We start from the raw sequence: 15,649 nt of genomic DNA, 5'->3' as shown, positions 1-15,649 counted from the left end.
TTACTTTAAAAGTCTGAAGGAGCACTCTTGAATGATTTTCAGTCCTCAGCTTATTGACATAGCCACAGCTGCCCAGACGGATGCTGCTAAAGAAGCCTTGCTGGAACTGATCAACTTTGAAGATGCTGACAGTGTGGATTACCCACAAAGATTTCTGCTGGCAGCAGCTTACTCCTCACATCCTTCTGTCACTTTTCTAGAAGATCTGTTGGTAGGTTGGCTTCTGCTTCCATACTTAGTACCAGTCACTTGGTAGACTCTAACTTCATTCATGCAGTTGGATATATGGATAGTTAGTTAAAACAGTTACTGTTTTTTTTTTCACAATTACTATTATATAATTTTCATTTAGTCTTTTTTGAATAAACCAATTCCTAATGAATCACTCCAAATGTTTTTCTTTTCAAAACTACTCATTCTTGTTTTTTATTCAGTCTATTCTGAAGAAACCAATTCCTAATGAATCACTCCGTGAGTCATTATTGTTGTCACTTGGAGCTGTAGTGCATACTTTTTGTCAAGTCAAAAATCAGTCTAGTCATCCGGTGAGTTTTTTTTTAATGATTTAATGTGATTTAATGTCAGACTAAAGATTATTTTTCTTAAAAATTATGCTATGAAATAAATCTAAATATATTGATTTCTTTTATCACTATCTGTACTTTAAATGCACTTTTTTTTTCTCCCCTTTTAAAATGTATCTTTTTTTTTGTTCTTCCACAAGGTTGTTAATGAGTTCAAATCCCTGGTGACCTCTGAACTTTCTGCCTGTAAAGAAGAAAGGTGCCAGTTGATGTACCTAAATGCACTTGGCAACGCAGGCTTAAGTAGCACAGTGGAAATAATATTGCCCTATGTCGAGTCACCTAAAAGCTCTATGCTTGCCGCAACAGCAATGTCTGCTTTTAGACGCATTCATAAAAAATACATTACTAGCAAGGTGAGAAGAAGTAGAAAAATTAATAATTATTTATTTTTCACTCATTTTTGTCCAAATGATCCAAAAACTTACTATGAAAAAATGTTTGGGAAATAGAAACTTTTGCAGGTTACACAAAAAGAAAACGAGCAAATATCTTCTTTATTTTTTTTTCAAAAGGAGAATTAGGTGCAGTAAATGTACAAGGTTTATTTTTTTAGGTTACAAGGAGCAAATATCTTCACTTTTTTTTGTTAGGAATTAGGTCTTAGGTCCAGTAAATGCTCAAGATTTATGTTTTAAGATTACAACTACAGATATGGTTAATTATAGACAAAAATGATTTTATATATTTTAATTCTCCACCTGAAATATGGGAACATATTTATAACATTTAAAAACATCATTCAAAGAATCGATTTGTTAATTGTCTCAAATTTTTATGAAAGTTTTTTGAAGATGCAACACAAGTACTTTTTTTTTTTGGACATTGCTTCATTATAGCCTATCTTTCATACAATAGCTTGCCCAGTGTTATATGGTCCAATTTGTGGGAAATGCTAGAAGAAGATTCCCATGCTAACTTTAGGTGCTCTGCAAACAACTCTGCTTGAGTCAGGATTTGAATGTAAACCCCTTTATTTGGTAGCTAAAGGTTATGTCTCACATCCGTTGGAAAGTTCTATACATAAAATGAATGAAAAAGAAATTTAAGCCTTTTTTTTGTTTCAATACAATGTTGACCACAATCTGCAAAGTCTCATGGATTTGGATGGTGTCAAACATTTTGATAAAGAAATAGAGATTTTAGTAGTAGCTTTTTCCTTGACATAAAAAGACAAAGGTATTTATTTATTCCAGGTGAAAGCAGCTTTGTTAAGAATCTTTCACCAGAACAATGATGCCTATGATACTAGTGTGAGGATAGCTGCCCTTGAGCTCATTGTAGACAACGAACCAACCAAACAAGAAGTTAGAAATATCCTATTGTCATGTGGTGACCAATCAGAACCAGAATTTTCTACCTATGTTCTAAAGATGATATTAGACATTGCATCAGTCAACCCTGAGCTCAAGTAAACATATTTTGCATTTTAAAGTTTTATTATGTAAAGTACATTTGGGAAAATAATAATAATAATAATAATGATTGTCTTTGAGTTAAAATATTAAGGAAGATTGTGTTTTTTATTTATGCGGGCCCAAATATGACCTACATATTTTACCAATGTAGACATTTGGGGGTTACGTTGTCATACATCCTGAGATGCTGTTATTAAATATTTTAGCTAACATGGTTAAAAGTTTTTTGTTTTTTTTTAATGATGTTGAAACATTTATTTATTTATTTTGCCAACAGGACTAAACTGGAAGACATTCTTAAAGACTCAAGAATAAAAAATTACAATATTTGGTCTCAATCTGGCAAATCCAGTGTTATCACAAGTTATCTGGCAAGTAAGTCATTGCTCTTCAAGTATGCCTGATAATTCACTAAAAACAAACCAATCAAAAGACAAATGAAATTATGCCTTGTTATATCAAAAATAGCCCAATGGCTCTTTCAGTGTTGAAGTAAGGTCAATTTTTACAAAGCTTATGTTATTTCACTCTGTCTGTCTGAGTTGAATCTTGTGCACATTATTCTCCTACAACCCATCCTGGGATCAAGTTGAAACTTTGCATAATTATTATATGTGGATGACATCACATGAATCTATCAGAAAATTAACCAATTAGTCAATCAATTAGTGTAATTTATTAATCTTCTTTTATATAGAGAATGTGGAGGTGTGGTGGCTGAGCGGTGGTCCTGGGTTTGAATCCTGGTGAAGACTGGGATTTTTATTTTGGGATCTTTGGGCGCCTCTGAGTCCACTCAGCTCTAATGGGTACCTGACATTAGTTGGGGAAAAGTAAAGGCAGTTGGTCATTGTGCTGGCCATAAACCGTAGCAACAGATGACCTTTACATCATCTACCCTATAGAGAACAAGGTCTGAAAGGAGATTATATAGAGAATACTAAGCCAGGGGAATATAAGCCTTGTGTAGAGAATTAGGTAATTTGCTAAAAATTTTATTTTAAACTATAGACTTTTTTAGACTAGAAAACCTTCTATTTTTATAAGTACTTGAATACCTTAATGGCTAATGCATTGGCCTTCCATCATGGATGCTTGAGATCTCGAGTTGAAATTCAGACTCAAGCAATTTAAAAAAAAAACTTTTGAAAAGGCTGCATGGAAACCTTCTCCCAACTAATTCACAAAAGTGATTGGACAGTAACGCACTGAGCATTTTATAAGCATAAAAGTTGCGCTAAACAAAAACAAATAAAAATATATATCAAACAATCCCTGTGAAGAATAAATTGCCAGGCCGTGCAGCTTCTAACTGCTCATCATCATTCAGCTCCAGTGGTTACTGAAGGAAGTTGAAGGTCACAAGTAGTGGGATATAACATGGATTGGCTGTAGTTTGCTTTCAAAATGTTCTTACCCTGTTCAAGTGATCTGCCCTTTGTTTCAGGGTTGAAAGACTTGGACGCTACTTACAACTTGTACTTTGAAAACTCAAAGTCTGGAGTGATGAAAAGAAGTGGTATGGTGGTCAGTCTGTTAGGCAAGACAATCAAACAGCCATTCATGAAGGTAACCTCCCCTTCTTCTTCATTACTGAAAACATATGCATCAACAAAAAAATATAAAACAACTATTTTTTGAAAAGTTGTATTGTCAACATAATTTTTATTAAATGCAGCAAGTTATTAAACCTAAAGCTCTCAGGTTTGGAAATGCTGTAATTTTTTAATGGGTTGGATAAGCTTGATTTAAAAATAAAATAAAAAAAAATATTTAGATGATTGGTCATTATGCTGAACACACAATATTCCTTTACATCACTGTACACATGGAGATTATGATTCAATTTATTTAGTTCCCTTAATATATTTTTTTTTCTGTTTTTTTTTTTTATGGCTGGTTCTTAAAGTCTTATTTTTTTATTATCATACATTTTACCAAAAACAAAACATATGTGTGTGTGATTAAATTTCTTCGTATTTTTTTTTCTTCTACTATATCAGCACTTATTAAGAAGAATTAAGAGATAATGCTCTAAGACATTCTTAATTGAAAATTAGGAGCTAATAATTTTAATAGAGAAAAAAAAGAGGTTAGCTGGTATAATTTATTAGGCCATAGAAACTCTAGTTTTTTGCTCTTTTGAAATAAAATTGTTAAAATAACCAAAAAATAAGGATCAAAATATAAATGTTTGCACGCTGGACTGTCGTTCGGATTTATCGACGGTCGATGGTTCAAACCTTGCCCGCTCCCATCCCCCGTCGTCCTGCGGGAGGTTTGGACTAGGAAGTAAACTATCTTCAACTCTGAAGGAACATCCGAAACATGTAAAACATTTTACAACAAACAAACAATGAAACAAAACACATTACATTACAGTTTTACCACTTTTTAAGTCAGGGTGAATCCTAACTTTTAAGTCAACATGTAACCTACTGTTGTGACACGGTTACTGTGTGGTCAACCGTGTTACATGGTCAAGTGTTGGGTAGCGAGAGTTAGGGGACTTGGGGGAAGTGATGAGTGTGTAAACAAGAAGAGAGGAAGTCATCTAGTGAAGTTGGTTATCTGTTTATAATGTTTGCCGTGTATATATGTTATGTTGAAATGCTTCACAATTAAAAGGCACTTTAAACATAAAGGGACTTGTTTCTTCACACCTACATATAAATTTAAATTATAAAATCATATTTCTCATACTACAGTTCATTGCTGCTCTATTTATTCATGCATATTTTTTATAATTAGTTTGGAATCTATGCTGATGGCCTTGAGTCACTTATGGGGCAAGAATCTGATACCACCACAGAAAGTGAGAAGACTGATGAGGACGCCTCAGTTGAGGCTGTTGCTGGAATGTCCTTCACCTTTATGGATGTTCTACTGACACAGGTGGAGTTTTTCAGGGGGATGTCTGGCCTTATGTCTGCTGCATGGAATGCTCCATCAGAACTGACCTCAGCTCTACAGGTATTTATTACATAACATTTGACTTAACTCTTTCTCTCCTATTTGACGATACCATCTTTGATTCGGCCCCATTAAATAAATTTTTTGTTTTTTTTATAAACATTAATTTGTGTCACATAAAAGGAGCATGCGTTCCCCTTCAATTCTAGACCAAATAAAACATTTTCTGACAACAAAGTTGTAGAAGTTTAATCATTACAGGGAAGGGAACTACAAATGAACAAACTGAATAATTCCGTCAGATCATGGAAAATAATTATGGAGAGAAAGAGTTAAAAAAACTAAAGATGTTTCTTAGCTTATTAAATTGACCTTCTGAAGATGGATGGCAGACTTGATGAGGTCCAAAGGGGAAAGAAATTTTAAAGAAATTTTAGTCCAGGCCCACCTCTTACTCTTGGAAATATTTGGCAAACTTGTTGTTGACATTGTGTTTATGTGTATGTGTTTGTTATTAATATGTAGAGTTATTCCCCTTGGTAAGAAAGTTCATATCAGAGTGTTGTGTGTAATCTCATACTGTGACAGTGTGTAAATAAATGGACTCATGAATCTGGCATTATAGTGTTGGCATTGTTTATAGTTATTAAGTGTAGCGTTTCTACCTGACACTTATCAGGGTGTTCAATTATAATTTCAATAAAGGGGTACACAAAGTTTGGTGCTAAAGTAGGAAAGGAAGAGGGCTGAAACATTAAGGTATTTAGAAATACAAAGTAGACTGCTAGAGTATTCACATTAAAAAAAAAGTTTTAAAATGCATTTCCTTTCTTAAAGTTTTCTATATCCAAAGCTTGAGGGCAAACTATTTTTATTCAATCTTATTTGAGATTAAGTTTTAATTATATAGTATTTTATTCTTATTTTTTGGGTTTCCAAATACCTTCTGTATCATTCCTAAATGAATTATTGAATAAAATAAATGGCATTTTGTTGTTTATGTCTTTTTATCTATCAAAATTTTGTTAGTAGGTTTTCTAATTTCTGTTTCAAAAAGCTCTAGTAATGGGTCATAGATGAAAAAGGTAGGCAATGTTTTTGGCATGAGCCATTTTGTCAAAACTATTATCCTGTTGAAGAAGCTGTGACTAATTGTCCTGCTTTGGGATTAAAATGTCTAAGTTCTCATCTAAAGCTTATTTCACCAACTTAAGTTAAATAATAAACCAAGTAATCAAATATTTTTTACCAACTTTAGTTTAATAATAAACCAAGATATAAAAAACTTTTGCAATTCGATTCTCTTTTGGAGAATGGGTCATATGTTTGCATTTTTATTGCTAATTGCTGTTTGTGAAAGCTAATGAGTTACTGATAAAATATTGTTTTGTGTTCAGGCCAATGTCCTCCTCCAAGATCATTCACAAAGAATTCATCTTTCTAATGGCCTTGTGCTGGACACTGAAGTGAAAGGTGTTCTGTCATTTGATTTATCAGGATTTGTGAGCATTAGTTTGTGGAATAGAAATTGTGATGCTCTTATAAGGAACAGGTAAATATAAAGTAAAATGCAGGTATATTATACACATAGCCTAAAAAGTGTAAGAAATTGTATTTTCTATAGTCAATATTTTTATTGTATGCAAAATCCATGAATTAAACTTTTTTATGCAAAATTTTTTATTTGAAATATTCTTTTAAAAAATAGTTACTTTTTTTTTTTAAATTACTGTAATTGTAATTTTGAAAAATTCTTTACTTAGCCGATCCTTATTTTTTAAAATTACCTTGCCACTTTAAAAAAATGTAAAGTAAAAAGTTTTTTCAACACTATTATTGAAACTAAACAAAATTTAAATCATTTTTTAAAACTGAAATTACATAGCATGTTTATGGACAAATTAAAATGTACATTTTGTTTTTGTTGAGTAGAAAGCTTAAATTTTTCTTTGAATGCCCCTAACATTGTACTTTTTTTAAAACTTAAAGTGGTGCCATGTACATAGAAGGCTCAATGAAAGCTGATTCCAGTGTTTTTAATCTTGACCTGATGTTCAGTGGTGAAGGCCAGACCAACATAGACTACACATCCAAAGCAGATTTCTATGAGATGCCTCTCAAACTATGCATGCAGATGTTGAGGCCAGAATTTGAATTTGTGTAAGTTTCAGTTCATGTTTAGCATTAATACCTGTTCAATCAAGCACCAAATTGATATAAATTATAAAGATGATAGTGCTTTAAGATAAAGAAAACAATTTTGAAGAAAGTTGAATTACTTGAGACCTAGAGCTTTTTTCTTTTTTTTTAAATCTCTTCTTGTTTTTTTAAGGGTGAGCATGTCATAGTCCAAGTAAATTTTGTGGTCAAATGAAATGAATACATTCAATCCATTAGTTCTCTAAATGTAAAATTGGAAGCTGATTCCAACTCTACTTTTCAACTTCTGCTCGTGATTTGTTGGCTCAAAAAATGTTCTAAAAGAAATGAAGCTTAAAAAGAATTTTTTGTGACCTAGTTTGTTGGACTTCTGTGTTTTGGATGAATGGCACTCAGTTCTTTTATAAATACACTAAATTAGGAGTCTACAATGCATTTTACATAATAGAATTCGTGGAACTCATTTTGAGTTTCACCAGCCTAAGTAAAGTAATGAAAAATTGGCTACACATTAACCTTGCCTTTAGTTGTTCTTTTATATTTCTTGCCTTTTGAAGTCTTATTTCAAAAACAGAAATTCAAGTATTCTAACTTTCAAGAGTTTGAAGTTTTTACTGTAATCATAATTATAGTATTTTATGAAATGTGACAAAAATCTGTTTTGGAGCTTCATATGCTTGTTACTGAAAAAACAAAAACAAATGAAAAGTAATGAACTATTGATGTAATAAATATTGTAATTTCTCTTTATCTAGGCACAAGACACAAAAGACATCTAGTCTTTCAAAAGGTAGAAAATACAAGTCAAGTATAAATCGTAAATCGGTCATCCTAGCTGAATCCTATTTGTTGAATAAAGCCAACTCAGATGAATGTCGAGTCATGTTGAGCCAAGATTGAAAAAGAAATTAATTGTAGGTACACACATTTTTATATTAATATCTATCTTTTGATAACCAATAAGTAAACAGATGAACAATCAATTTGTTTCTCCAAAAAAGGGTTTCTGAAATTAAAAGCTAAAGTCAATGTATCATCTTTAAAAGTTTTTTTCATTTTGATTAGTTGCTGTGTAATTACACTTAGCAATTGTGCTTTATTTAACTCTAATCTGAAAACATTTTTTAGGTGGCTGGGTTCGAATCTCGGAGAAGACTGGGATTTGGAATTTTGGGATTTTTAGTCCACCCAACTCTAATAAGTACCTGACTTTAGTAGTTGGGAAAATTAAAGGCAGTTGGTAATTGTGCTGGCCACATGACACCCAGCCTGTTAAATGTTGGCTATAGATGGTAATGGTATAAAAGAGTTATGAGCAGATTTCAGTCTGTTGGTCAGTTCATTTGTGGATTTAGATGAAATGTACTCTGTCCTTTCTTAAATACATTTATTTACATAGAATCATTGTCCTTGGAGAAACTACTAATTTGTTTGAATTGTGTTAAAACAAAATTTAGTTACAGTTATCATTATATCACATGAGTTTCTGTCTCTTACCTATTTCAAACCTGGAAAAAAAAGTCACTCATTGTATCATCCACGCCAAATGTGACAATGTGGGATTCTTTACCCTTCCCTTCTTCTCATATACTTCTCTTCTTTTTTTTCAGGACGTCAGTCTTCTCCCTTTTGTTATCACAGTGCTAATAGATAATTTAAAATTATTTTAGGCTTCTAGATTTAGTTGTCTTTAAAAATCTTCCCACCTAGGATGTACACACTTATGAGACAAATCTGCCTGAGATGTAAAAATCTTTTTTTTAATGATATTCTAGGTTTGGAAAAAAAACCATTTTGGATGGAGTAAAGGATTTCAACAACATAACATTCCTTTGTGAGTATGTCATATACAGATTTATGAATTTGTGTGCCAGTTTTCATTGAATTAAATTCATTGAGATCTAATAACTATGAATCAAAGAATCAGCAACCATATTAATCCAGCAATCATTAGGTTAAGTTCTAATGACTGCAATTCAAAGAACTGGAACTGGGAAAGAATCAACAAATCAGCAAGTTAATGAACTAGAAATCATTGAATCAAGTACTAAAGTTTCAAATAACTGAGTAAGGAAAGAATTTGAAAAGTCATCTAGCTAAAAATGAATCCAGAAATTAATTATGAATTATTATATGAGAGCTAATGAATCAAAGGGATATTAAATTAGTGATTTTAATTCTTGCCAATCAAAGAAATCCATATATTTTTATAGTAAATTTTTTTTTAAGCATTTTTTAATTTAATTTTTTTTTTGGTTAAATTCATACTTATTAAGGTATTGAATTATTTCTATTTACATTCACTTCCATGACAGTAAATTTAAAAAGTTAGATGAAAACTTGTGACTCTGTACATAACTCTATTCTAGCACTTGTTAGCTGCCCTCTACTGATGTCTAGGTAGAAGTATATTATTGTGGAAATAAAATCAGATGTTATTGATTTTGGACCTGAAATACCTTACTAATAATTTATGTATTGTGAAAACATGTTTTATTAACATATTTTTAAAAAGAAAGAGCAACTAGATACCCTGTTAAATTCATTGTTTTAAAGAAACTATTGTAACAGCATTGTCTGATGTAAAATTGAACTTATCTTTTTTTTTAAGGTAATGAATCGTCCATTATAAATTTCTTTTAAACATTTCATAGCCAATGAGATATTTGATGTTGACAATCATGAACATATGCAAATGAATCAATTCATATCAAGTATAAAAATGATTTATTGTAACTGTATTAATTCATTTGTGGATGCATTTTGAATTATCCAAATGTTTTTATTCTTTTTTTGAATGATATTCTTTAGGTTCCAGCATATTTTTCAAGATAATGATATTATATAGGTTTAAGTGCTTTTTAAAAAAATCATGATATTCAATAGCTTTTTTTTTTTATTTTAATTTTAAATAGAAGTACAATCAAATATGATTGTTTCTTGAAGGCCATACCAAGTATGAGTTGATTGATTTTGTATGCTAATTAGATTAAGTTCAAATGTTTTTTTACAATTGTACATAAATATATACACATATCTAGTTGCACATTTTTAACAGAATTTTTTTTTTCAGCATTAATTCATTGCTTCTCATTGTTTCATTTTTTAGTTTGCCTTGTGGCTGCATGCACAATAGTTTGTTTTGTTGCATTGTAATTTTTGTTTCAGCCAACTTTTCATAAATTATTGCTCAACTTAAGTATTACATCTTGCTTTCCTTATGTTGTTCTCCGTATCAATGTTTTTTTTAAATTTGACTCTTGCTGCACTGTTTGATATACTGTATGCAAACCTGTCAATAACAACTATTTTTTTACAAAGCTTATATCAGCTCACTCTGTCTCTCTGTCTGGTAAATAGTTTGTACACACACCCATTCTTGGATCAAGTTAAAACTTTGCACACTTATTCATTGGCGTAGGCAATACATCAATCAATGCAAAAAATTACCCAATTAGTCAATTAATTACTGGTATTTTTTTTTATACCAACAAGGGAAATTAATCCTTCAGTATTTAAAGATATGGCTAAATATTTATTTTAATTATTTATTTACTGTTAAGACCTTGTTCAGTTCAGTGATATGCAATATGCAGATTTGTAATTTAAAATTGCAACATTAAGGTTTTTACTATAAGTCACATACAGACCTATATATATTATATTTAGACTGGACATGGAGATCTTTTAACACTACTAAAAATGTCGTGAATTTTTTTTTTTAAACTGAAACAAGGCGTTGTTTTGTTAAGAAGACACAGGAAGTAAAATTGTTGATTTTTCAACCCTAACTAAAGTAACATATAATTTTATGTTTAAATCTAGATTTAGTAATCAAACATCGAGAATAAAAGCACACTCGTTTCATAATTATTATTTTGTGATTTGCGTGAATATATAGTTCTGTGATTAATAGCCCATTCTCAAGAAAATCCAAGAAATGATTTTTCATTATTTCTAAACTTTGAAACTAAAGATCATTAATTTTCTTAGACAGAAAAGATTGATTTTCCTAGATTTGGGGGCGACTTCCATTAGAGCTTGAAAAAGAGTTACATACATGAATATATATATATATATATATATATATATATATATATATATAGGTCTGTGAATTAATTAATTGCGGATAAGAATTTGTTTCCATTTTCCAGTCTAGATTTAGTATATAGATAGGTCTGTGATGTCACATTTATATGATACATGTAAAATCTATGGGATTCGTAGTTTTTAATAATCTAAAAATAAAAAAAAAAGGATAAAAATCAGCTGTAATATTGAACAAATATTGTTTATTGGCAACATGGCCAGATATTTTCAACATTTGTCAAGGTTACACAATAAGCAGCAAAAATAATTTTGGCATGCAAACACAAAAGCTGTTGTTTTTTTTTTATCTTGAAACGAAATTTTTGTTTTTTCTTTGCATAAAAAGCCAAAGAATCACTATTGTTATGTTAAAACAATATAACATACAATTTCATTAATGATTTTTATAAAAATCAGTGCCGTAAATGGCAAACAATTTGTTAAAACCTTGTGATACAATGAAATGTGTAATCTTAAATATTACAAAGTTTGAGAGAATCAAAGGTATGATAATGTTACTATAAATAAGATTCTTGTTTGGGAAAGAGAGAATCTAAGAGATACATGGGACTGAATGCATGCAGATGATACAAGTAGATCATGGAATGCTAGCTAGTGTGAAAATGTGGAACAGAAGTCTCAATTTTAATATTTAAACAAATTGAAGGTGAAATAGATGACTTTTTTTAAAGGGCAAAATAATAATGCAATTTTAATAACAGGGTGACATGAAAAATAAATATTTTGTTAAGTGTAGAAATATACCAGTTGTTGTTTTTTTTTATAATAATGTAATTTAATTCTTGTGTTATTGATAATGTTTATTGTATAACTGCCTTTTCATTTTCACAGCAAAATATAGAATCAAAGAAAACAGACATGTCCTCATTAATCTGTGAATTATATGATACAGCCAAATAAATATTCCATTGTTCTAGTGTGTCACCAGTTCACACATATACAGAAGTGTATAGGACACCTACACAAATATACAGATATAAGTGAGTGAGCAAATAATCTGGGGGTTGCTGTCTGGCTTGTGCTTGCTTTCAAGTTGTGCAGGCACTGGCCTCCAGAAAATGCGACCTAAATCGCTGAATGTGCTATTATTGTTAACAAAAATGGAAGAAGTAGAACTAAGTGATGGACAATAATGTTTGCAACGAAGGCATTGTTTAAATTTGTAAGTAATGCACATATTAGGTCAGTTAGTTTTGCAGTTTTGTTAATTAAATAAATGTTCCCTTTGTTTACTTTTTAACTTGATATGCAAATAAAAAAATGGACTAATACAATTTAAGCTTAAGTAAGTAATCTGAAAGTTAAACAAATTATTTTGTTATATTTCATTTTTTTTTACTTAAAAAATAGAAAAAGTGTTTTTTTTTCTTGTGACTTCATAAACATGTTAAAATTTACACACACACACACACACACACAAAAAGACTAAATAAAAAAAAAAGAAAATATATGATATGTAACTTTCAACCTATCCCCAAATAGATTTAAAAAAATAATAACTTGGTTTTATATGTTTGTTAAAAAAAAACTTCTGTGATAGTGTTTTTAAAATAATTTTTTAAACCATCCTCTTTAATATTAATATTTCACAACACAAGTGTAATTGTTTTAAAAAAAACAAAAAATATCAGAATATACAAATGAATACTACAAAAATATAAATAATTTCTGTGCTCAAAGGTTCTTACTAATGATCCCGATAAAATGAAAGTCTAAATATTAACATTCTGAAAGTCACCATGTAAATGCTGAAATGTAAGGCACAATATTTCTAATTTCAAATAAAACATACTTTTAATAAGGCATTATCAATACTGATAACAGGTAAGATGTCCAGCTTTGGTAGCTAGCTAATTGTTGATATAATTTGCATTAAAAAAAACATCTGGGATAACACCTATACTAAGAAAAAAAAGGCACATTTTGAAAGTCACATTTAATGTCTTTCAAAATGTCAACAAGCATGTTAGGTTCCATATTTTCAATGTACAACAAATCAATATATCATTGAAAGTTATGAGCAAACTTTGAAAAAAATTCTTTTAAACACATATACATCTTATGGATTTCAAAAAGTTTTTTGTATTATTTTTTTGCATAGTTAAAAGAAAAAAACAAATTCTCTGAAAATAATGTAGAGAATTTAAAAATGAAATGTTAGAAGGAAAAAATAATGGAATTGTCAGCAAACCAAGAAACTAATTTATACAAAAAAAGAAACAAACATTCTTTTTGAGGATGTATAAGTAAAGAGAGCATATCAATATATACACAACAGAAACAAGAAACAGTTTTCAAAATTCAGTCTATGTGTCTTGAATTGTACACATTTGAACTGGAGAGGAAATTGAAATTGGTCGCTAATGCAATGTCGAATGTATTGATTTATTAAAACTGATTTGTTTTGGGAATGCTTTCATTGCACTCTACATTCTAAATTAATGGAAGCTAATCACACAATTATTGTGAAGGAAAGTGCTAACAAGATAAAGCAATTAAAGAGCTATTCATGGTTTAATGTTAGACAGGCTGGGTTTTTATTAGTAATATTTAAATGGAATATGGGTTTGTCTTTTACTATTTACATTCGATACATTAGAGTAAATTTCTGTAATAGTGTTTAAATCACATAATTGGTTTAGCTTTGTTGTTCAATTACCTTTAAAGTTGATTCAATGTTATATCAATGTGTGTACTGAACAAAAATTAAACATTTGTTGGGTTGCCTATGGCAGAGAGAAGTCATGCTCATAGCCACCCATGCATCCCAAGTGTCCCATGAGCCAATGAAAAGTGATACTGTTTAAAGTTAGTCTCAAACTGAACTCATTCAATCTAGAATCTCAAATTTAAAAAAAAAAAAATTATACAACTGCAGTATTACATTTCACTTATGTTGATTTTTTAAATTTTGTTTGCTTTTAACCACATTTGTTTCTAGTTGCATTGATGAAGTCAATTAAAACCGTGTGGCTCACCGTCACATACACATAAATAGAAATTGTGAACACATGGCACATTAAAGAAATCTAATTAATAATCCATATTCTTTCTAGATGCTATACATTTTGTTTTGGGTATGCAAAAGCAAAAAAAAAAAAAAACATTTCTTACGAAATGTTACAATATTCAAGTAAAATCGGAATCCAGTAACAATGTGCAAGAGCTGCTGGCCTTTTTCTGTTTTTACTTTTATATAAACATAAAGATCGATTTATAGAGCTCAAAACAAAAGTATGTTACAATTGAATTATAATGAATCAATCATGACAGGAAGTTTGCTGGAGAACTCTATCCCTTTTGTTAGCTCAGGAAAAGAAAAAAAAAACAACGTATGAAGCAGAGTTACTCCTCCTGAAGTGCTTCAGCCAATCAGTTCACTCTTCTACAGTAGTAGCCCAACATCTTGCATTTCTCGCACAGGTGCTGTGGGTGGACTTTACTTTGGTCGGACACATCAAGGCCATCCGGTTTCTCTAATGGTCTCTGACAATGCAGAACGAAATAAATAGGTCTCATTTGTTGCACAATACAAATGCAATAAATTAATAGATCTAGTTTTTTGACCCTCTTGAGCACACACAAAAAACACATCCAGCTTTTAAGAAAAAATGTAAATAAAGACATACATTCACAACAGTTAGGCCCTAAACAAAATTAGGTCGGAAATAAGAGATGCACATTAGACCTACAGTTCCACTTGAGCTGTCGAACACAAGCACTGACAATGTTATTAGCTTCCTTCACTTTTAGAAGGACTATGGCTCATCTCGTAGAGTACTTTTTTACAAAGCTTATATCAGCTCCCTCTGTATGTCTGGTAAAAAATTTTGTTCACTTTGTTTCTCCCACACCCATTCTCGGATCAAGTGGAAACTTCGCACAATTTATTGGCATAAACAAGACACGAATAAATAATTTTAAAAAATAACAAATTAGTCAATTAATTACTGGCAATTAATTATTTTGTTTGACACCAAAAAGAAAACTTAATTCTTCAAAAATTCATTGATACGGCTAAATATGTCGGGTTTCGTCCGCTTAGATAATGAAACACTTTTTTTCACCCACGCCCATTCTCAGATCAACTTGAAACAAACCTTAAACAATTATTTATTGTCCCTAACAAAACATAAATCAATAAAAAAATTAAGCAATTATATAGTTAAAAAAAATATAATTTGTTTATTATCAAATAAGGGAAATAAAACTCCTAAAATATTGAGATATATTATTGTAAATGTGAAATTCTTTCACTTGGATAAAAAAAAATAATTTAAAAGGACTTTTTATATTGTACATGTTCGTGTGACTATATTCTGAAGAAACATTCCAGTCCACATAGGCCCACAACGCAAGTAAAGGAGGCAATGGATGCATTTGCTTTAGTAGTAGAGGAACCAGACATATTTCGTTTGGCTCGAATTTCTTCCAAAAGCTGAGCTCATTGCCTGGTCACTGTCC

At 30.4% G+C, this 15,649-nt stretch overlaps 2 protein-coding genes across 6 annotated transcripts in view; one reads left to right on the top strand and one right to left on the bottom strand.

Moving 5' to 3' along the window:
* Positions 1-11,926, top strand: part of LOC106074716 (microsomal triglyceride transfer protein large subunit-like) — a 23,479-nt gene extending 11,553 nt beyond the window's left edge. For 4 of the 5 annotated variants that reach the window (XM_056018975.1, XM_056018977.1, XM_056018976.1 and 1 more), the window contains exons 10-20: positions 43-211; positions 435-545; positions 725-940; positions 1,781-1,995; positions 2,280-2,377; positions 3,450-3,571; positions 4,754-4,975; positions 6,313-6,467; positions 6,905-7,075; positions 7,831-7,989; positions 8,851-11,926. In XM_056018975.1, coding sequence (XP_055874950.1) covers positions 43-211; positions 435-545; positions 725-940; positions 1,781-1,995; positions 2,280-2,377; positions 3,450-3,571; positions 4,754-4,975; positions 6,313-6,467; positions 6,905-7,075; positions 7,831-7,975 — 1,624 coding nt within the window. In that variant the 3' untranslated portion in view covers positions 7,976-7,989; positions 8,851-11,926. Of the gene's footprint in view, positions 1-42; positions 212-434; positions 546-724; positions 941-1,780; positions 1,996-2,279; positions 2,378-3,449; positions 3,572-4,753; positions 4,976-6,312; positions 6,468-6,904; positions 7,076-7,830; positions 7,994-8,850 lie in introns of all 5 variants that reach the window. The other variant, XM_013237195.2, reaches the window with a different exon arrangement.
* The window catches only part of LOC129924468 (uncharacterized), a 22,869-nt gene continuing 18,567 nt past the window's right edge, over positions 11,348-15,649 (bottom strand). The window contains exon 5 of the mRNA XM_056018984.1: positions 11,348-14,671. Coding sequence (XP_055874959.1) covers positions 14,558-14,671 — 114 coding nt within the window. The 3' untranslated portion in view covers positions 11,348-14,557. The remainder of the gene's footprint in view (positions 14,672-15,649) is intronic.

This window comes from Biomphalaria glabrata, chromosome 2, assembly GCF_947242115.1.
Source record: "Biomphalaria glabrata chromosome 2, xgBioGlab47.1, whole genome shotgun sequence".
In the NCBI taxonomy this organism is placed as follows: Eukaryota; Metazoa; Mollusca; class Gastropoda; family Planorbidae; genus Biomphalaria; species Biomphalaria glabrata.
Note: the sequence above shows the minus strand (reverse complement) of the source record. Positions and strands in the feature narration are given on the sequence as shown.